Raw genomic sequence first — 23,933 nt, forward strand, 5'->3', positions numbered from 1 at the left:
GCGTAGCACTCCCAGGCAGTGAGTCCCATGGGTTTGCTGAATCAGGCCAGTGTGTGCAGAGCCCATCTCTCTAAACAGCCATGCCATGGACACTATTAAGCATAAGCTTTTGATGTCAATGAAGTATTTGTTTTACCTTCAGGAAATACCTAAATAAATATTGTCTTGGTGAGAGGATGTAGGATGATAATATCTGGTAACAGATCCACTCAGAGGTAATTAGAAGACAAAGGACAGAAGAAACAAGACTATATTGGATGAAGAACTACATACACTAGAATGCAGATCTGCATCTATGCAAGACCTTGGTATCAAGATAGGCATACTAGATGTCTAGCAAAATCTTTCTAATATAAATGTAGTGTATATTAACTAAGGTTTGTTATTAATGTACTTTTATCCAAGCTTGATGGCTGAAAAAATATTTGGACAACAGTAATAAGTTTTGCAGGTGGTACTAAGAATGGCAGTCACATTTCTTAGCATCTCTTTCTGACCTAAATTCTTTCTAAGGATTGAAATCTGTTGTGGCCAGATATCAATGCACACTTGGCTCCAGTTACCTGGCTAGAGGTTATTTTATTCATGTCACTATTAAAATCACTACTCAGATTTAAAATGCTTGTAAAGAGTTTGCAGATTCTGCCTATATAGCATAAGCCAAGAAACATTCTGCAAATGAGATATACAAGCTGGGCCCAGCACTCCTGAAAATCAATTTGTATTGCACATATTCATTACACTGCTTAATTTAGCAAACAGCAAAATCGGTACCGTAGTAAAGAAGATGTGAGTTTGTAAAATGCTTCTCTTTTAATATTGATAGAGAATACTAGTAGTAAATTTAAGATGATCTGAGACAATAAGAATGATTTTTGGAATGTAATAGCTTCTTTTTCAGTTCAGATTGATCCTGCTATGTCTAACTGGGAGTGAAGGAATAAAAAATTCTACAAGTTACTTGCCTTTAATCTCCTTTTCCTATTTTTTCAGTTCTTCTAACAGATGAGTTATAACAACTGCAGATGAGTGCGTGCTATCATCAGAGACCTTTGGCAATCAATAATATAGATTCAATTATACGATTCATTACTTTCTATTGGCTTCAGGACCTTAGTATTAAAAAAGGTGGAAATTATGAGATAATTGTAATATACCGGGATTTTCAAATTGATACTATTTCACTTTTTGATCAATATTACTTAATATTTCCTTCAATTTTAACTTAAAAGTCATCATAACAGGCATCTCTGACATTTCCAATATGCAGGACACCTGTGTCTATTCACAGATATTAGGAATATCTTCCATTCGTTTGCCTGTGACGGAGGACTTTTGTCACTAGGGCTCCATCCAGCCCATGCTCCCTGAGTCACAGTGCATACATTGTGGGGTCAGGATGTGCAGGCTCAGGGCTGGTCCCTGCATGGCGCAGTACCCAGATGGAGCCATGAGCACCAGCAGCTGGGCTCTCCCAGTCTCCCTCAAGCCTGGCTTTGCTTCACTAAAGATATCCATGAATTCTCCACCTCAAAGATTTCCCATCTTATTTGGCTATTTTTTAAGTCAGGTAGGCATCTTCGCAGAAAAGGAATTTGACAAATGTGCGCATAAATGAAAAACACGTGGCATAAATGTTAACTGCAATCTTGGTCTCCAGAACCAGATTGTTAGGAAAATAACAGAAGAAAATTCCAAGATGATCCCACGGTGTTTCAGAAATAATGGAAGCCATATTCCTATTGTAGCCAGTTCATTGCTGAAATCCTATCACAGTTTAGTAATTCTTAGACATTGAACAACAGCTCAGCAAACCCTGCTTGCTTTGCAAATTTCTTAAAACCAGGAGTGCCAAAGACTGTTTTTCTGCCAAATTACTTGATGTCAGCCAAATGAAAAGGTGTAAATCCTTTCCTCTTGTGCATTCAGTTCTTGTAGCAGTTCTCATGACCTGACGGAGACTGAAATTACCTGCTATTAGCACCAAGAAAAAGTATGAGGCACAATGCCAACTTCTAAATTAAACAAACAAAAATCCTTTTGTAGTTAGCTTTACAGACAAGTATATTTCTTTCACACCTAATGCTCAATACACAGTCAAGTTTAAGCGAGCAGCTGGAAAAGTACCAAAGACATATATACTTACATGCATTTTTGAACACAACCCAAAGATCTCTGAAGACATCCCTCTCTCCAACTCTGAGCCAGCTGGAATACCGGCAGTTGGGAAGATTTTTTATCAGAGTGGAAAGGCCTAAAGATCATTGCACAAGTCCCATCAGTCTCACGCTGGCACAGTTGTCTCTCAAGAAACACATCTAGGGAATTTTGTAATTAATTAAAAGGCTGCTTGATTTTATTGTTGATTTTCGCTCAAAAAGAATGGAATGCTTTTTTTTATTTTGTTTTGTTTTCATTCTTGGATTTGCTTTCACATTTCAGGGCTCTCCTAACTTCTTCAGGAAATTATTCCAGTGAACTGAAGTCCAAAAAAGCCTTTTCTTGAATGCATCCATTATCTTTAATAACTCATTTCAAACACTTCTTCACCATGAGGAAAAAAACAACAGATAAATAAGCTCTTTTCTGAAAAAGAGAGAAATGATTAAAAATGACTTGTTTATTGAAGTTTTCTGTAATGTAAGTGGTGCACCATATGCAGGAACTGTGGCTCTTCAGTGTACACTGTGGTCCCAGTAAATACAATACTGTTCTTATTAAACAGTAATATATATTGTTTACAGACAAGAAAAAATGTTAATTCCTATAAGAAGTGTTATGATAATCCAGACTTATGTTATAGTATTTGTAGGAAAGCACCCAGAAAGAAGAGAGGAACATTAAAATCCAGCTCTTCAAACTGTCTGCCAAATTCCTAAAACCTGCTAGAAGGCAAGGATGTTCTGAAGAGGGCTAAAGAGCTGAAAAAATTACATACTTAAAGAGATGCAATTCTTTCTATGGAACATCAACATTCTTCCAAACAGTCTCCTGCTAAACCTTATGGGGTGGTACATAAGCCTACACTAGAAAACTGTTTCTAAGTTCGGAAGGACATGCTGATTCACTGGCTCCCTAAATCTTCATATCTGAGTGTTTTTTGCTTTGGCATCCAGTCCTACACTAGCTGTAGAACTGTACGATGGGGCATGATGGATAATTCTGATTTCCCACCACTTGGCACAGTGCTCATGGGCTCCTGTCCTCTGCCAGTGGTAAGAGGCTGCCTAGACCTCACAGTCAGTTCACTCTGGTGGGAGTGAAGAGGAGCTTGCCTCCCTTCCTTTGGTGGAAGTGCTGCTGAAAAGCCATGTATTACTACAGTGCTCTGCATACAGAGAAGACAGATCAGCAAGCAACAGGAAGAAAAACCAATACAGACACCGTCCTACAAGCCCTTGCCCACAGCTTGTTCAGAAAATGCCTCAGACATTCTGCAAAACTCAAAATAGTGGCTTGCTCAGAATATACCTCATCCAATTTTAATATATTTCAGCTGTAAGATTCTTCTCAGACAGAAGCTCCAGCTCCTATCTTAGAAAGGTTAACAGAAACAGTACAGAAATGTTATTTACCATCAATATTTCCAAGATTTTCTAGTCATAACTCAGTAAAGCCTAAAATGCTGCAACTCTCTCTTCATGTCCTTTTACATTTTATCTTTCTTTTCTACATTCACCATCCAAAAAGAAATACTAGCCATCTTTCCTCACAGAGAAGTCTATGCCATACTAACCATTTCTTTATATAGTTATACCAAGCTCTTTGTGCGTGTATTAGCATTAGCCTGCGAAAATATATTTTGGAGTTTCCCTTCTGGTCAAAACTCTTTGCACCTACTTCTGTGACTTCCTCCTGTGTGCAGCTGTGTCAGACATCAAGGTCTTTGAAACCGTCACGGTGCTGAACAGAAGACCAAGCAAGGCAGGGTGCTCTATAGTTGTCACTTGTACCAGACGTCTTTCTTAAAAAAAAAAAAAAAACAACATATTTATATGCACATATTTATATACATACATGCATGCATATATATTTATTCTCAGCAGCCTTAGTTTGCTTAACAACAATACATATTTTAAGATACACCTCATCAGTCATAATAACATATATATTACCAACATATATTTGTGGAAGCCTTTTAAACTTGAAACTTAAACATTTAATTAAAACTTACTGTGCTTTTCAGGCCTGCTTGCGTGGGGCCAGGCTGGAGGTAGAGCTTCAGAGCTGAAGTCTCCTTACTGCAGCAGTAAGGAAAAGTGGTGCCTGGATTAAGTTGACAGGAATTTAAGCATTAAAGCAGAATTTTCTACACAGTTTTCTCCTTGTTATTATGTAGTAGGTGAAATGAGGAGGATTTTGCTCTGTGTTTTAATGATGACTTGTGCTGATGGCAGAATTTTTTGTTCAGGGATTTCTTGGGGCCATAGGAATGACTTGGCTTGAAGGACTGTGCATCCAAACACACAAATTACCCAATAAAATCTATTATTTTCCTCATGCTCAACAATGCTAGCACTATGGATCAAAAGCTCTTTTGGGTAATCTTACATCTTAATTATAATTTGGTGACAAGTATGGATTTGAAGGATTCTTCAGGGTTAATTTGACCACAAAGTTTTCATGTGCTGGATGTTCTAGAAATTCTACCTCATTTTCCCTTTGTTAAAGTGTTGTGCAAGGAAACGCTTACAGTACTCTAGAAAATGTCATGGCAATATGAATAACCCTGAATGCAGGACAGCTTGTTCGGAGTTACCTAATACACAGTGTTTGTCAGAGCAGCACAGAGCTGAGCACCCTGCTCTGCAGCAGCAACCTGCTGCTTGGGAGCAAACATTGGGCTGCCATCAGAATACTCCACTGCAATTCCCTCTTCTAACCCTCAAAGAGAAGCAACCAACCCATATAACTGATAATGTTAGTCTGTATTAGAAAAGTGGCCTCAAACCTGATTAATAACTCCTTCATTTTAGGTTTGGACACAGGCAATGGTACGTTCAATGCCCATACCTGAATGTGAGGGAGATAAGACATGCTGCTAATTGCACTCTGAAGCCCCAGCAAGTTCCATGCCTGAAATTCCATTATGGATTTTGGCAACTGAATACTTCCACGGGATAAAATGAGGAATGAAACTGTTGGCTTAGAGGCAGCAAAGGAAATCAGGCAAGCAAAGGAAACAAATGCAATGCGGAGAGTGTTGCCTTAATGGCCAATCCTTTGAAAGAATTGTTGCTACAGATTGGGGTTGGCTTTACCTGAGTTTCTACTTTCAGCTGTAGTTAAGATTATAATAACTAGCCTATACATGTCACTGGACAGCAGGATTACTATTGTTTTTAATGTATTACACCATCAGACAAACTGTTGGGAGAGAGCAGGTGGACAAGTTGGAGCTAGCCTCCTCTCAATTAGCTGTTAATGATTCTGTTTCTCAGTAATGAACTTGCATCTCTCCAGTTTTACATCTGTACTAGTTTATTTCAGCTAACAAAACAAGTTCCAGAGTACATATCTGTTGACCAAGAGCTCCCGAGCTGTATGCTGAATCATCTTCCCTACAGCATCATTGCACATTGCTCTGCTTTTCTATTTTCCCTTAGGAAAATGTGGACAACACCATTTACCTGCACACATGTATCACTTTTACAAGGCTTTGAAGACATGGTACAGCTCAGTCTAGTAACTGATGATTACTTCAAACAGAGCACAGGCCCATCAAGCAGAAATAAATTAACATTTTAAAACTAATTAACAGTCTAGTTTTAACCTATTTCTCCCAGATGTTTCTGTTGGTAAGTCACTGAGATGTCTGGAACTTAGGGCTCCCCACCTGCCTGGCCATGATTTCTATCTGCTTGCATAAAATACACAGTGTGTGACACGGATTTTCCCAGTCAAGGTTCATTTGGAGCTGGTTTGTTTGCATTGCAGTGCTTTACAAATAGCAGGCATCCCCTTTCCCAGAATGCTATTCTACCAGAGTAGGGAAAAGAAGGGAGAAAAGAAAGGGGGAAACTCGCCAGGCAGCAACAAAGGAGCATGCAGAGCTACTGAGGGGCTTCAGCCACTGCTGTGCATGCAGCAAAGAGGAGAAATTACTCAGAGATGTACAATCCTGTGCGCTTTGAAACAACTAGGTGCACACAAATTACGGTGTGCTTTCTGTCCACATAAACAAATTACAGTGCATGTGCTGTCATTTCCATGTTATTCCACGCAGCTAAAGATAGGATTGCTCCTCTGAATTGTAATTTGTATTACAGTACAGTTCCTGTTTTACATATGCATAGCTGCCTCATCCCACTTCACTAATTCCACAGCCATATCTCAGAGTAGCTTTTGTCTCCCATCCAGGAAAGCCCACGACTTGGATTTCTCTTGCTTTCAGCACTAAGTGTACCAGTTCTGGTCGGGATGCAAAGCAAAGCAGGACAGCACACTATACAGCAAGGGGAGCAACTGCACTTGTAAGAGATTTTTTTCAAGGCCAATGACCTTCCCTCATTTGGGCAGATTTCTACTCCATCCATCATGAGGACAATGCAGATTTGTAAGCAGATGACAGATCTGCAAAGAAGCACGGGGAACACTCACTGACTGGTTGGTTCTGATCCTGGAGCTAAGCACCAGCTATTTATCTTGCTTCTTGGACAGCTTTCACAGTCTTTGTCAAGATCATTGTTGCTTCAGCTAAACTGCTTCATCCAGATGGGGCAGGACTAGTTCAAGTGCACTACAGAGGGGTGCAAATACAAATTCTTACTCTAAACAATACAGCCTTAAAATGAAATCATTCAACTTAAAATATAAGAGAGACTTTTATTCCCTAGCCTCATTCAAAGAGCAACTGTATGGCATTATTTTTGCTGAAATCAATACAGTCCAAGTCAGGTTTCAAAACATTACATTTGGCAGAAGTAATTATCAAAGGAAAAATCAGTCTTCAGGGGAATTGCTGAAAATCTGAAATATATATATCTCCACATTAGTATCAAAAATCTGAAAGTTTCAGTTGTGTATCAGTCTAAAACCAAGCACAAATCCAAACTCAGAACAAAGATTGCGTTTGTCCCTGAATTACCCTGTAAGAACTTTTGGATAGACACAGTGCATCCTACACAGATCAAAATGGTACAGTGCACTTTCAGGAGGTAGTCTGGACTACTAAGATCACTCTTTTTTTTCTCTCCTCTTACTATTGGAAAAATACCTTCTGTTTCTGAGGATTGGTGTAATCAGTCACAACAGAAGTTGGGCCAACAATTGGAAATTTGTGGTGAATCTTTTCAAACAAGTGTATTTATTCTGGCTGTATTTATTCTGATTTGGGCCCATAATAGAGGACATACTTTCTTTATGATCTAAACTCATTGTGCAGAGATACATAAAGATAGGCAGCTCAACTTCAGAAATTGCATCAGAAAGATCTGTCCCCTTGACTGTTTGGTGATATAGATTTTACCCTTCTACACTGCACATCATCTTGACAGAATGTGCCTTTCACATTCATTTATCACCGGATGCAGGGGATATTATAGGGGTGAGAGGAAAATTATGGAAATTGTAAGTGATCCTCCATCGGGATCCACCAGTGCAACAGCCACACCCTCGTCACAGAGCACAGCTCACTCGTCCCTACCCAGTCCTCCCCAGACAGATGGTTGGAGAGTCAGGTGCTAGTTAGATCATCACCAACACCTACAGTTTCAAATGGGAGATATCAAAAAGGAGATTACAGTTGTAGGTGGAGACACACAAAACTCAAGGCTAAGTTACAGTGCCTCTACTTGCTATCAGCTAATCTATATCTGAGTTTCTTATCCTACCAACTCACCCTACCGCAGACAGGCGGGTCACAAATTCTTCAGGTAAGCCCTTTATTTTAAGAAATAAAAGTGCTGTAACAACCAACCAGCACCTATCACCTCCCTCTCCCTTTACGGGATGAAGTCTTCATCTCAGTATATGCTTTATAGGATCCACTGGCACACACCACACAAGGAGACAAGCATCTTATTCTTTTAGTCTTCCTTTTCCCACAGCATTCATTTGCACTTCACTAGAAGCTAAATTTTGTCTTTAAAACTTACTTCCTTCTATCTCCTATATCCTTGCTTGAACATTTAAAATCTGGTGGCTAATAGCCTCTCTAGGTAACAAATCCACAGTTTCCTTAGTGCCCCTTAGCCACCTCTCTCTGCCTTTTGGATCTCTCCTATTATCATCACAGACTTCCACCTGGATTTTCCAGGAGCATTTACCACTCTCCATTTAATTACAAATGTTAACTGCCTTGCTTAGGTGAGGGAAACCTTTGTGTACCTTCCCATTTTCACAAAGTGCAACACCATCAAAGCTCAGGTCCAATTCTTCTTGGGGATCATGGGAGCTGTAGTTCTCCAAAAACCAAGCCTGTGCCTCCCTAAAGCTACAGAAGTGTGTTGCTAGTGGCAAAAAGGGATAGTAAACTTCACCTTTTCACAGAATTGATCCAAATATTTTTCAGGAAAAAAACTCAACATGAGAACAGCTTGCAGGTTAAATTCTATCCCAGAAAATCTGAGCACACATATTTGTTAATCATGACATGAGAAATCTAGGTGTGTGTTGCATAATAACACTATTACAAAATATTACCAGGAGGAGAAGAAAAAGGAAGCTGAATGTTACATCTGAAATACCAAGAAAGTATCTGTGGAAGGTGTCTCAGAGGGAAAAGGTAGCCAAGGAGAAAGCTCACTAGATGGAAGAGGCTTCCTTTTTGAAACAAGGCTGGATGTGATGGTGAGTGGGGCAGAACTCAGGCAAGAGGAAAGTAAAGCCATCAGCTTAGTAAATAAGATTTGCAATTTAACAGTTAAAAGTTTATCTAAGACCAATGCTACAGGAAACCTGAGTCACCTCTTATGGACAAAACCTGCACGTATCTAATACAACACAGTGGAGGTTAGGTGAATTATCACTTCCAAAGGTAAGTTAGTAATTTCTTACAATATTTAAGTCAAGTAACGAGTTTGAGCACTCTCATGGTGGCAGTCTTTTCCTTTGGTCTGAGTTGTCCATTCCTCAGCATGAGCCTAACACCTCTCATCCTTCCACCACTGAGTATCTATCAGAAAAAGTCAGGTTTCATCTTCCACGCCCCCAGCAGACAGCTGCAGTCAATGGTCAGATCCTCCCTGAGCCTTCTCAAAGCTAACCAAAGGCACTTCACTCTGGCTTCCCTAGGATGTCATGTGCCCTGGGCCCTCCTCAGCCCAGGGGGTGTTCACAGAACTACATTTAGGCACTGTAACAAACTGTATAAAATTATTTGCCATAACTTGAGTTAGCACAGCACTGCACCCTCCCTGTGTTCTGGTTTCAGACCAGACAGTGCCAATTGCGCACCAGTGTTTGGTTCTTGCTGATGCACACTTGGGCCTGGCCAGGGCTCTCAGCGGGGAAGAGCTGCTGCCATGATGGTGTGGGGCAGGGGATGGCTGCAGGATGGGCTGGGCCAGGTCTCACGGGCTGCACATCTGATTTTGTCTGTTATTGTCACTTTAACATTACTGGGGATATGTTGCAGAATTACTTCAAGTTCTTGAGCTGTGTCCTTGGAGACTTTTTTTACATGGCTGATTATAGGTGACATGAACAGTACTCCTCTTTTTAAAGCACAGGGAAGGACAGCTGATGGAAGAGAAATATACTAAAGGCTCTGCAAATACAACCTTGCTTAACAGCACAGCCTTTGCCAGCTAGTATAAAACTATTTCATTTGATCCAAGCACCTTAAAATCTGTAGTTGCTTTTTGAAAAGGACAAGACCCCAGAAAGCAATCAAACAGCTTCATATGCTAATATGTTCAAACTCCATGGCTTTGAGTACAATACAGATGTAATACTACAGCACCAAAGATTGATGAGCCTTGGCTTTTACCCATTTTTGCATTATTCTTTACTGCATTCTTCTAGTCTCCTGGATAATCATGCTGTCTGTGAGCTGCAGCAGAAATGAGCCTGGCCCATGTAGTCATGACAAATGATTCTTTGTAGCTTGTTGCAGTGATGTTAAAGCTGGAACAAATTTCATTTACCAGCAATCAGAAGCCAAAATATCAGTAATGAGCTATTTTCTGTTTGGAAAACAAATATATTGGATACCTACTATCAAAGGTAAGCAGTGATACAAGAGACAAGCTAAAGAAAATACCCAGAGGACACACACACAACGACTTTAAAGTTCTATGAAGTAGATGTAAACACAGGGTTCGTTTCTCCTTTGTATTACACATATTTCCATTGATGCAGTCCTGATTTCCCCAGGCTCAGAAATTAATAATGCCCAGGAAGAGAAATGCCAGGGGAATGCAGAGCAATTCAAACACAGGAAGAGATTAACTACATGGGCAGCATATATGGAAAGACGAGGGAAAGGGAGTGATGCCAAAAGCTATCCAGCTCTGTGAACAAATCATTCATTTCTTAAATTCCCTCCCCTTCAGTGTGGTAAGGGGCATTGTGAATAGGTTTTGGATCTGAGCCGGTAACTCTTCTTGACGGTTTTACAAAGCTGGTTTAAATACTATTGACACAGTCTTACATCTGCAGCTCAGCTTAACAGTTAACCAGAGGAGGTGGGTTTTTGAAAGCCTTCTTTGGGGTAAGGCCTGCTCTAGTACAGTTTCACTGAAGTGAAGTTAGCCTACACTGATGACATTTAAACTTTGCCTCAGCTTTTTACTAAGAATTCAAAGATAACTGTTAAGGTTCTTCAAAACATCTATCCAAAGTGGAGCCATCCAAACAATGCAAAATCTATGTTTATTTTTATTCATCATCGAGATTCTACATCTGCTGTCTTCACGGTTTGGTAGTGTGAAGTACTGGAAGCCTAGCATAGCATATTTATATAACTTCTCTTTTGGTCTCTTTTGGTCAAAGGACAGGCTCCTTTTTACTTCGAGTCACTAATAAGTCACTGCAGGCTGTCTAGACTCATGCAAACACATGATATCTCAACAACGAATGCGAAGCTAACTTTAAAGTATACTAAAAAGAACAGTGTACTGGGGGTCTTTAGTGAGAGAGATTGCTGGCAACCACTTGGAGAAAGCATTCTGTTATTGTGTGGGTATTTTAAGCTCAGACTGAAATGTTTAGAATGTGATCTCAGACGGTTACAGTCCGTATGCACACATGGCAACTCACATATGGCTCTTCATTGTAGCTAATAATTGCAGGACAGAAAGAAAAAGTAGTAAAAAGGAGGATGTCCTTGCATACACAGACTAAGAAAGTCAGAGACTGCATTCTCTAAGTCTGTAACCAGAATTTATAAATAGCCATCTTGCCTACTTTCACTTCTCATCTAATTGAAGAAAAAAGCATATACAGTTCTTGCAGTCAGCCTATTTACTTTGCTGAACTATCTGTGCCCAAGGATGCAGTTTATTACTAGCTGGGTAGAAGTACAATGAAAGGCCAGGGAAAATTGCCTCTCGATATCATTGTTTTTGTCAGGTATGAATGAATATCTTTTTGGCAAGGCCACAGCAGCCCGTTTCCGAATTAAAAGACCTTTTGACACAGGGGCAGAAGAAACATAAGATACAAGCACTCCCAGACTGTGAGGAAGACTGCAGAGCTTTACAGGGATTGCAGAACAGTACTCAGTCTGTTGTTTGACTTCCAGACACATCACATTTCACAATTTATACAGGACAGATACACTTGATATGTACTTAACCCAGCCCTCAGCCCATCAGGCACTTTGCTGCCTATGGGAAGCAGAAGCTGTGCACTTGTGACTTCCCAAACATACTTCAGCTCAAGGTGTCTCACGCCCTCACAACAAGGCTCAGACTCAGGGGATAGAGACAGGAAAATAAGAGTGTCCACTTCTGTCAGAACTCATCTCCATCCACTCTGGTAATTTCAGGAAGCAAGAAACCCTCTGAAACCAAAGCATCTTACTCCAACCTCTCCTTTGCATATCTTTTACTTGTCAAAGCAGGTGGCATTTTGCTCCAGGCTAGACCACTACAGCGGTCAGCATGTGTAACCAGTATGTACTGAGAGACTTGAGTACGCCACACCAGGAGCTATTATATTCACAGATTGAGAAAGGGAGTACTGTTGTCTTCCTTTGACACAGAGTGGGCTGAGATTCAGAAACATGTAGGATGTTCTGTCTCTCAAATATTTTATGAATTGTAGTACTGATTATCAAAAGATCCCCACCAAAAGAATAACAAATAATAATAATAAAAAATCACAGCAGAAGAGTATTATAAATCCTCTATCTTTCTTTATGTTCTCTTACCTGGACGGCTTCCGTTGTCCAGCTAGGGATGGGAAAGGTGACTGAGGACACATCATGGCTTAGGACTGCAAAGGGCCACCAATGACCTGCTTGCAAGCAGTATGACTTGAGCAATCTTTGTCCAGTTTTCTCCAATAATGCCAACTGAACCTGAAAAAAAAAACCAAAACCAAAACCAACCAAACAAATGAAATCAATCAATCAAACAAACAAACAAACAAAAAAACCACAACCAGAATTAATTTGCTAATCAAAGGAAGGGATAAAGCAACAATTGTTAACTCATTCCAGTCTGAATTATCTTGTGCAATACAAAGTTATACAGGCTTTAAATTGAACTTTGGATAGGTTTCCTGAATTGTATCTAAATCTTTTTGATAGTTGCTTAACTTCGTTACAAAAAATAATTGGATTGCTTATTTAAGTGTCACGGATACCATAAGAAAAATTAAAGATACTAAAGCACTTACGTAGTTCATTTGCAAATCTCTACATTGAATCAAGTACTATAAACCAAAAATTAGTACTTTTTAAATGCATACTGAAAGCAGTAAGCAGAAATACACAGTTCATACAGGGTTTCTGACCCTCTGGGACTGTGGGTCAGATGTGTAATGCATCCAGGATCAATATGAACTTGCACAAATTTCTAGTCCTGGACATTTTCCCTTACAGATCCCTTCCAGCAGATAGATGTAACTCTTGCAAAAAAAAAAAAATAATAATAATAATAATCTCCTTTTCCCTTTTGTGAGTGTGTAAGGGCAGGAGATACTGGGCCATAGGAGAAACAGAAGGGGGCTGCAGGAGGACTGGGCAGGCCCTGCCTGCAGCACCCAGCACTGGGCTGTGATGCAGTGCACTACAGGCGTGCCCCAGCACAGCCGGCATCCCATCGGCCACGCTAAAGAGCATCAGCTCTCACAGGCACACGTTTACATAAATATTTGGTATCGCTTGGGAAATAGAGGGTTTTGTGTACCCATTAGGATCATGTGAAAGCTTAGTTAGCCCTCTGTGAAACTATAGCTGTGCATCAAGCTTTTATCACTCCTCCCAAGCCCAAATCTGGGCAGTGTGGCTGGAGACTGACACTGAGAAAACCTCTGCTTTATCGACCAGAGAGGCCCCGTGAGAGCCCGGAAAGAGAGATCAGGAGGACTGTCCTCGTCAAAAAAGCATCACCAGAGCTCATTGCGGGGTCATCCTCTGCGGGACGCATCACCCGTGGGGCAGAGCGAGGGAGCAAAACGCTCCGTGCCACAGCAGGGTGCTCCCCCCGCCTGCAGCCTCGCATAGGGACACCCCGCTGCGCGGCACCTTCCCCCAGAGCTCCCGGCAGCGGGGCAGGGCCTCGCCGCGCCACCGCCCCCGGGCCGCCTCGGGGGCCGGCGGCGCCGGGAGGGGAGGCGGCCCCCGGCGGCGGCGCTGGGCGGCGGGGGGACCGCCTCGGCGGGCGGCGGGGCCGCGGTCCCCGACGGCGGGAGGGCGGCGGCACGATGGTGAGCGGGCCCGGGCGGGGAGCGGGGAGGGGGTCCGGGCGGCCGGCCGCCTCTCGGCGGGCAGCAGGAGCGGCTGCACCGGCTCTGCTGCGGACGGGGGTCTGGGGTGGGTGGGTGGTCAGCTCTTACTGCTTGCGGGCTGCCGGGCGACATCTGCGAAATAGCGTTCCGCTTGACGCTCGTAGGAGGCTTAGATAACGGTTACGCTTTTTTGCTGAGAGGCGCAATGCCTGTCAAACATTATTTGGAATCTTAAACGCAGTGGGAGGGCACGTTTGGGCTGCAGGTGGAAAAACAGTCCGTGTTCCTGTTTGTTTTTGCAGTATGGTTTTATAAATACGTGCCTGAAGTCTTTGGTGGTTGAGAAGTATGGTGAAGAAATATGGGAAAAATTAAGGTAAGGTGTTTGAGCAACTGCAACTGTGTATTGGAAACAAAACGTTCACAAATGTAGCAGAAGAGTATAATTTCTTAGTGGTAAACAGCAGCTGCAGTGTATCTCAAGCAATTATTAGAGGTAGGTAACATGGCAAAAAAAAGAGTTCTGGTATTAATTTGTTCAAATTAATTTGTTACACTACATAATTAAGGATGACATTTTGTCTTATGGACAATTGTGCAATAGACTCACTGTGACAAAAATCTGAAAGTAATTACACTGAAGAGCTGTCATTCTTGATATGAAGCCAGTTTCATTCCAGTACCTTCTGGAAAACAGCTAAATATATAGTCTTTTTTTTTGTTGTTTTCATCACTACTGCATGAGCATTCTGGCATTTTCCAGGAGCTAAAGATACACAAACGATAGTTAGATATTTACATAGAATAGCCACTGAAGCCTGTATAAAAATTCAGCAAGTTTTTGGTCGTGGCTGTGATGACTGAAGACCTTGATGATGTGGCCCTATTGAGCAACAAGCTAGAAGAGCAGGAGACAAGCTGACACACCAATTGCACCAGAACCTTCAAATCAGGAGTTGGTCTCAATGATAATTAAGGGTCCCTTCCAACTTGGGATATCCTGTGACTGAAAGAATTCATCATAATACATTCATGTGAATTAGCAGCAACATGGAGGCAGATACACTTTTAAACCATTACTGAAAGTAGTGTACTTCAGTCCAGTGTGTGAAGGAGTTTAAGGACTCATTAAGTAGTGTTTAATGAATGCTGATTTGATCACCCGAGCATATCGTACTTACAACACCACTGAGAGAAGGATATTGTCTTTTCTGTTGTAGACTCCAGGCTGGAGTTCAGGATAGTTTCTTGACTTTCGGAGTTTACAAAGATGAGATCACAATGCAACTTGTTGACAAAGCCTGCAAAATATTAGGTATGTGTCACCATGCCTCAGAAATAAGCCCTCCAGATTCACACCTGAGGCTACATCCCAGATTTTGATCTCTGCTCCTCAGAATGCCTTTCCTACGTTGCAAACATTCTGCATTCACTCTTAATCCATCTGACAGCACTACCAGAATTTCCAAGCCTTTTGTATTCATTAAGGTATTATCTTGCCAGGTGTTCCTGCAGATACGGTTCTGAGAGAGTTTGGAGAGTATTTCTTTGAATTTTGTAAACGTTCAGGCTATGACCACATGCTGAGAACGCTGGGTGGAAATCTGTATGAGTTCATAGAGAACCTGGATGCATTACACAGCTACCTGTCCCTCTCTTACCAGGCAAGTTCAGGTAGTAATTACTGAGTGGGTATGGGTGGACTCTGCTAGCTTGCAGCCTAAGGAGCAGCACGTTGTAGGTATGAATGAGTAAGGCAGAAAGAGACCATAACAGTCTATCCTGTGTTCTGAAACTCATTAATCCAAAATGTTAGGACAAGGCTTTTAAAATATTTTTTTCTGAGTAGTTCTCAAAATTTGATATTATTTAGCATATTGACTCTACTGAATAGGAGATAGCCTTCACTGTTGAACATATTTTATTTTCTATATTTCAGCTTATTCATATTACTGTGTATTCCATTAAGCCACAGGATGCTTTTATACAATTAGAATTTGCCACATTCCTTATCAGAAAAGGATATTCAAAGCTGTTTTTTTTTTCTCCTCAGGAGATGAATGCACCATCTTTCAGAGTAGAAAAGAATGAAGACGGGTCAATGCATTTACATTACTATTCAGATAGAAGAGGTCTGTACCATATTGTGCCAGGTAATCAAATAGAATACAGATGGACTGGTATGAATTATGCACATGGACAAAGCATATATTTGCAGATATACTTTTCTCAGGTTTCAGAATCTTTTTTTCAGATGAAGGCTGGCCAAGAGATTCAAACCTGGTAAGGTTGATTCATCAGACAACAGTCCTCTGTATTTTCCTGCCTACCTAATCACTCATAGCTACCAGTGCCTTCTACAGAATTCCACTGGTGGAAGGAAAAATGAATTTCACGTATATATAGATGTTTATTGATTCTCAGTAATTCATACTCCTTAAATTACAGTGGGTAGCAGTGATAGTTGGAAAACACACGCATAATCCTTACATATATACTCCTGCAGTAGATGAGATTTTGTAAAACTGCTGTTGGGTCCTGCTCAAAACTGAATCATCTTATTGTAGCATTTGTAGGAGTTAAGATCTTTTAACTTCAGAAATCCCCACAGTTATTCTTACGCAATGGTTAAACATCTGCAAGTATGTAAGAGCTAATCATATTCATTTATTTCCTAGATGTTTCTAAAACAATTTTTTTTATCATTTTCACCCCCACTCCTTATAAAATTCATTTCATATTCCTATTGGATCGCAGAGTTACTTGGAATTTCAGACACAGCTTTTCATGTCGTTGTCCAGTGTTTCACTTAATAGCTGTAAGTAGAAATGAGAAGACAGATATCACATCTTCATGATAGACTTACTTCAAATGAAAATATTCTGCACTGTTCTAGAATATTCTGCAGATTCTATTTCATATTCTACTGAAATAGATTGTTTTAACTGCATCTCTTTAGAGCCTGTGCAGCTCTGGGGCTTTGGGAATTTATATTTTTGCTATGTATGACATTTGGCCACATTATTCAGATATTCTGCTGAGATTTTTCTAGTGAAAATAAGCATTTGTCATCAGACAAAGCAAACAGAAAAAAAGAACCTCAAACTGTAACTTTAAAGATTATCTCCTATGTACATAATCTTATCCTAGTAAGACATTGTAGTAGGAACAACATAGGTAACCACAGGTCACAGTTCTTCCAGACTCATTTGGAAAAGCAGTCCCTTAAACAGTGAAATACCATTGTGAGCTCTCTAAAAGGAAATGGAAACATTTTGTTATTTGCAGCATTGTGGGTTTTTTTTTTTTGTTTTGCTTTCAGGAATAATTGGTGCAGCAGCCCTGGATTTTTTTAACATCGAGATTTCAATGGAAATAGTCAATCAAATGGAAGAAGAAGAAAGAACTGGGAAAAAAGAGCATATTGTTTTTCTCATCACTCAAAGCCCTGTACTTTCATATAAAGAAAGAAAGAAATTTTCTTTCTCACCTCAAAGTCTTGCTGACTCTGAAACACAAATTAATACTCAATTGAACAATAAGGTATTTTAAGATTAATTATCATTATATCAATAAAATATGATTAAAATAAAACACCCTTGAAAATCCCTTTGGAATATTTTTCAACAGGATCCTGAGAAATCAGAGAATACTATTAGAGGAAGCTCAGTTTGTCCTGTCAAGAAAAGTCACTGGAAAACAATAAGAGGAATAATCACATTAGGAAGAGGTGAGATATTCAGAGTGAGCTTGTCATCATTTATGAGTCTTTTCAGCAAGAAAGTCAGCAATCCTTGCTGTGTCCACCCACCCATCCATGTTGAAGTTGCCATTTGTGTTTCCACTTCATCTTTACAAAACGTTTCTGGTTAAGCTTCTTTCAGTTAGACACTGGTAATCTAAAAAAAAAAAAACAACAACAAAAAAACAATACAAAAAAAGGGCAGATAATAAGCACGCTTACTAATGACAGATGCTTAAATGGAATATGACCTGTCACTTTTGTCTCATAAACAGTCTTCTGAAAAGTGTTCTATAAAATCTCGTTCTGTGGGATGTCTGACACTTGCCTGTCATGTCACAGTGTCTAGGCTGATTTATTCAAGAGATTGCTTTTTTAACCTTGTTCCAGCTGTTTCTTCCAACTGTAGTGAATTCTAAAAGCCCAGTTATACCTTCTACTAACCATTAATCTGTTGGTAGTAGTCTGGTAATCTCTGTTGCCCCTGGGAAAACAGATCTTGTCACCAGTAGTTTTATGATTAGAATCTTTTGATTCTTCAAGAGAAATCAGAAGCGAGCTCAGTCTGAAGTTGCTGTCTGACTTCTGGTGGGAGTAAAAAATTGAACCTAATAACATTCAGCATAACACCAAATACACTGCAACACCCGATACACTGAGATGTTAACACATGCTCAAAGGCAAATTTTAGAGCAGTACTGCTATTTGAAAAACAACACGCATTTAACAATAAATGGTTGGAGTTACAAGGAGCCTGATTTTGAGAAATGGCAAAGGTATACTGCATTCCCTTAAAGCAGTAAGAGGTCTTCAAGTTTTGTCCTAATTTCATAATCTTTTCACCAATCTCCCAAGGGACCTGAGCATTTGCTATCGAACAGAATTCACTAGAGTAACTGTGATAGCCACCTTCTGGTGGGAGGAGATCGCTTGAAATAATCAGCCCTTTGGTTATTGTGGGTGATTGGAGAATGCTTCAGTAACAATAACTAATATTCTTTGACTGTGAAGTCAAAGAGTTTAGATGCTTCAGCCAAATGAACACTTTTGACTATTTTATCCATTTCATTCTGAATATGTATCATAAAAAATAGTGAGCCCAGCCTTCTTTGTAGATGTGACTGCTTTGAAAAAAAAAATTCACTTAAATAAAAACGCAAACAGTGATTTGGTCTTTGTGCTGTGGACAAATACCGTTTGTGTAAGTGATTAAAACATAGATCCTGCTGAGCTTTTTCTCTGTACGTGTTCAGAAGTGGCTGGAAAAGCATATTAGATCCACCTCTGTGTACATTTTTATGGGATATATTTGTGCTGTGGTATCTATAAACTTACAGAGCAGCAATATCTACAGTCATTCACCTATTCTCATTGTTTCCACATAATTTCATGCATTTAATGTTCCATGTTTTTTTATGGTTAAGTTTTAAACCTGGCCATCTCATTATAATGTAGAGTCCTGTCTTACAGAATGTAGTGCTGACTGGTTTTATGAAGTGCAGTGTGACTGAAAACTATACACTTATCTTGCTACAGGTAAACTCCTGAGAGGGTTTGACCCTGTTTATCCCAAGACTCTCTGGATTGACACAAAAACATTTTGCAACGGGCTTCCTTTTCATATGGTTTTTGACAAAGAGGTAAGGCAACAATATAGTAAGGACATTTAATTTGCCTAAAGCATAGTTATTTTCTGCTGCTGTGACAGTCCTACAGGTTAGTTTGTTCCTACGTATGCTGTCTATACAGTACACGTTCATTTTTAGCGTTTACAGAAGTGCTTTGTACAGAGACCTGAAATAAAAGTTGCACACAAAAACGGGCCCTTAAAATTTTTAAATAGAAATCACCTTTGGCTTTATTGAGATTCCCATTTATGAAACAGTCACAGATAGGCCAACAAGGCATATTTTACCAGTCTGCCAAACACAGAATAGAATTTTCTAAAGGTTTTAGCAACTTTCCTGTCCTCAGATGTGCTGGAGACATGATTGATCCCTTAAACCAGCTTTGCACTTAACAAGCCAGTCTCCCTTCTCCCAGTTAACAGTCTATGCAAAGGCTTTTATAAGACTTTCTTTGCATCTGAAGCTCTGCATGCTTTCTGAGACTCCACAGCAGAAAAACCCAGACACCTACTGACCCTATCTAGTAGAAACTGGACCCCAAACTTATATCTTGCAGTTTGAGTCTTCTTTCATATATTTTCTCTAGAGTGGTGAAGTTGCCTTTCTCCTTGCCAGGACTACTCTTGGGATAGTTCCCAGGTAGCCTGGGCCCCCATCAAGGTACAATACCTCTTGCTCCAAATTTTGAGCAGGAATTAATGGAGGAACAAAGACAGAAGAACCTGAGAACCTGCAGAAGATAGCTGAATGCAGCCACTCAGTAATGTGTTCTGGCATCGTGCTGAAAGAGAGCATGCCACTGTCTACATTAGCCTAAGTTTATTTTCTAACCTTTTGAGACATCCTTCCATGATAAAATTCCTGGTTTGGAATAAGGGCAAGTCCTGCAGCCATTATTGGTAGCTGGGTTTGAGCTTCACTAACCCTGATGACAAGCAGCGGTGGCAGGGTAAACATTACTGCAGAAATTAAAAGCTCATATATTGTCGTCAGGCTAAAAGAGGCTGTAAACTCTTACACAGTAATGATTTAAAGAAGATAACCAATGGCATCCTTTAGAAAACTAAAGGTTGTCATGACCTTTTGTGTCACAGTAATTTTCTATGTAGACAGCAGGCAAATGCTGGTATCTGTTTTTCTTTTGCAGCTACATACAAGGCTGAGATGATTTATCTTCATATATACATGTGTATCATATCATTCCTGTACCTGCATGTACAATATACATAAAGTATACCTGTTTACTTTTAGATTTTAAAAAGTGGTATTATATCAGAGACACCCCCTGAAACTTTCTCATACAAATGTAGATGCTTGCAATAGCCACAAGAAATTAGAGCTTCCTGTAGCTGCCATGGGTCTGGAGAAGCTGGACCTGGGAGCCCACACCACCTGTCCCCCATTCATCCTAATGAACTGCTACTGTTGTTAGTAGTTGTGTGAAGAAGCTATAGTCTCCTTTCTCTGCTTCCTTTCCCCTAAGTAATCTGCAGGTACAGAATAAGTAATAAACTACTTAAAAAAACCCAAAAACAATTGCATTATCTGGTACTTGTCAGATAAGGACGAGAGCCCTAAATCACAATACAAATTCCCTTTTCTCCAAAGTTATCATGACATCAGTAACCTTTAGGGAGGAGTGTGAGGATGGAAAAGAGTGAAAGTCTGAAACACATTTCTCTAGAACGCCAGCAAGTATACTGAAAATTACCCTGTGTGTTACCACTTTGCAAGATATTGCCATGAAACGATGCATGTGCCTTTTCCTCCCTCAGTAGTATGCTTAACTGTGCTGGAATCAGCAGGATTATATTAGGCAAACACAGATGCATGCAAAATGATGGCAGATATGATTTTCTTATTCTTTTCTTTTTTAAAATCAATACTGAACAGCATTTGGATAATAATATTCCTTTTTGGAAGCTTTGTCTTGCTATGAAGAAAGCTCATTCAGAGTTTTGTAGTCATAAGATAGTTTTGTAGTGAGTATGAAGGGTTAAGATAGAAACCTTGCTCAGAAATAATCCACAGAGTATAGCAAGGCTGAGTGCATGTACATATATAAACTGTGTGATAAGCTGTATGTTAGCCCGAAACCAAACAGGATATGTGTTGTAACACATTGTCCATATTTTCTTCTTAAGCTCAGAGTGAAGCAAGCTGGGGTGAGCATTCAAAAGATTGTACCTGGCCTTCAGACCATGGGCATCTGCCTGGATCACTATTTCAGTATTGTTCACCCAGAAGTACCCTTCACCATCTCTAGCATTCAGAAATTTATCAACAGCCAATTTGTTTTCCAGACCAAGAGAGAAATGATGCCAGAGTCATGGAAACAGCGGCCAATGCTGGAGCTGAGAGGTACTTCACTGTTTTCAGAACCATAAATGTTTGCATTAAATGAATAATAATAATGGAATTAAACTAATGCCTTTCTGCGGACTCCTGGCTTCACATAAATGCTCTAAGTGGTCTTGTTTGCAGTCGTAGGAGGATTAGATGGTTCTGTTTAAATAAATAGTACTTTGAAATGCTCACAGACAAAGTCTAATATTACCTCACCAGATTTTGGAGGCATTCAGTTAGTAGTAGTTTTCCCATTAGAAGAGCTTGGAAAGCCTTGGAACCTGTGTAGAACGTGGAAGAGCTCCAGCTTCTGCTCTTGGAGCCATCAGGTGCAGCATGGAGATGCAGAGAGCTGTGTAAAACTGTCTGGGTCCCATGTCTCCATAGTCCTGCAAATCAGCATATCCACCTGAAATAGAATCACTCTGTCTTGCTAAAATTTTTCTTTGAAAAAATTACTTCTTTGTACTTGGAACAACATTTTAAGCCCAGCCAACTAGTGTAGGCAAAACAAGTGCACAGGTTTTGGATTACACCTCTGGCAGATAAAGGAAATAATTAAAACACTGGGTGAGTACTCCAGCAGTACACGGCAAAACACATTTCTGCTGTCAGTCTGCAGTTCCAGTTCTGCCAGGTGAAGGGGAGAAAAGGGGCAGAGGAAGTTGAAGAGCTTAAAGATAAATTTCTGATAAAATTTCTACATCTGGAAGAAGAGAAATGTGTTCCTCTGTGACTCTATGCATTTTGATTCCTAAAATGTGAATAAATAATTCAGTTTTACTTTATACCTTTGAAGGGAGTTAATTTGGTAGACTGACTGGGTTTCAAGTGTGGATAAAAATAAATTAGTTAACTGTGCTTTTATTATTACTATTATTCACATTTTCAGATTTATTAGTCTTTTTTTTTTCTATATATATTACATTATGAATGCATTTACTGGTTGAAATTACTGTAGCAACACAGATTCTATTTGCTCTATTTTTAGGGAGAGGAATAAGGGAATGAGTGTGGAATAATTCTCTGCTCCGTGTAATTAACTGAAATGACAGTTGTTTTAAGTATTCTGTGCCCCCAATTTCACTCCTTTGAACTATAGAATGTGACCTAATTTTCCCTTATCTCCTTTCACCTCTATGTGATGAGTGTCAAATCATGAGATTCAGAAAAAAATTAAGAGTTTAGGGAGACGTTGAAAAAAGTGCTGTTAACAGAAAAAATTTAGCCACAGGTAAAATTTTGCTTCCTATTATTCAGTTAGGTTTTTTAAAATAAAACACAAAACAGCAACAAAACAAACCCATAACCAGATCTCACACTGAAAACAAAAACCCAATACTCCACTGAAAATCTCCTCTACCTTTCAGACATATTTGTAACCTATTTTTATGGGCATGTGACATAACACTCCAGCTTCCAGAAGGGAAACTTCATTGACTTTACTGGGACCACAGTCTACCCACTGTGGAATATAACTTTAACACTTTCACTTAAATTACTTTGAATCTCAGTTTCCCAGTGTACACAGCTGACTCACTGGCTTCGGGAACAGTGAGCAGCAGCAGAGGAAAGGAGAGATGTTGTGAGCACTGTGGATCCTATTGAAGAGAAGGAACCTGAAACATGGTTAGGCTCTATCTCACATTTGCAGTGAATGAGTGACCGCTTTCTGGGTCTTGAAATCTTTATGTTTACCTAACACACTTCATCCAGTCCAACCCCACCTAGTTCTAGGAGACAATTCCTGTGATGACACAGACCCTACAAGAAGGCTGCTGTCCTCAGAGATCATTCCCTAGCATTCACATCAGTAGTACTGAACCTTACACAAAAGTTCAGAGTGATGAGCGCTCTTATCAGCACTTGTTTTAAACAGGCCAGATGATCTGGATGGAGTCTCTGCAGTGCATGCTCTATCTCTGCTCACCTTTGCTTCGCACTTTACATGAGCTGGAGGAGCGACAGATGCATATTGCAGACATTGCACCTCATGACGTGACCAGGGATTTGATTCTTCTCAATCAGCAGCGACTGGCAGAGATGGAGCTTTCTAACCAGCTGGAGAGGAAGAAGGAAGAGCTGCGGGTACTGTCAAAACACCTGGAAGAAGAGAAGAAAAAGACTGAAGCTCTGCTCTATGCCATGCTTCCTCAGCATGTAGCAAACCAGCTGAAAGAGGGGAAGCGAGTTGAGGCAGGTGAATGAACAGTATTCGTTCATGATGCATGATTCATGCACCAGGCGTGATGGTGATGAGAGAGTGGGAACTGGCCCAGCCACACTGTAATTGTTGTGAAGTAGATCTCCTACTTAATGATACTTGTGGGTGGTAAATAGGAGAACCACAGACCCTTAATTTCACTGATAAGAAAGAT

General features: G+C 40.1%; 1 protein-coding gene across 1 annotated transcript in view; it reads left to right on the forward strand.

The window, feature by feature from the left end:
* LOC136056290 (guanylate cyclase soluble subunit beta-2-like) overlaps positions 1-23,933 on the forward strand; it is a 35,564-nt gene that overhangs the window by 5,631 nt on the left and 6,000 nt on the right. Inside the window, 11 exon segments of the mRNA XM_065748406.1 lie at positions 13,455-13,654; positions 13,656-13,818; positions 14,142-14,215; positions 15,060-15,154; positions 15,343-15,503; positions 15,893-15,992; positions 17,162-17,382; positions 17,470-17,569; positions 19,118-19,221; positions 21,354-21,570; positions 23,435-23,755. Of these exon segments, the coding sequence (XP_065604478.1) occupies positions 13,455-13,654; positions 13,656-13,818; positions 14,142-14,215; positions 15,060-15,154; positions 15,343-15,503; positions 15,893-15,992; positions 17,162-17,382; positions 17,470-17,569; positions 19,118-19,221; positions 21,354-21,570; positions 23,435-23,755 (1,756 nt within the window).

This window comes from Cyrtonyx montezumae, unplaced genomic scaffold (assembly GCF_038088225.1).
Source record: "Cyrtonyx montezumae isolate F1298 unplaced genomic scaffold, pur_monq_1.0 scaffold_5, whole genome shotgun sequence".
NCBI classification, from domain to species: Eukaryota; Metazoa; Chordata; class Aves; order Galliformes; family Odontophoridae; genus Cyrtonyx; species Cyrtonyx montezumae.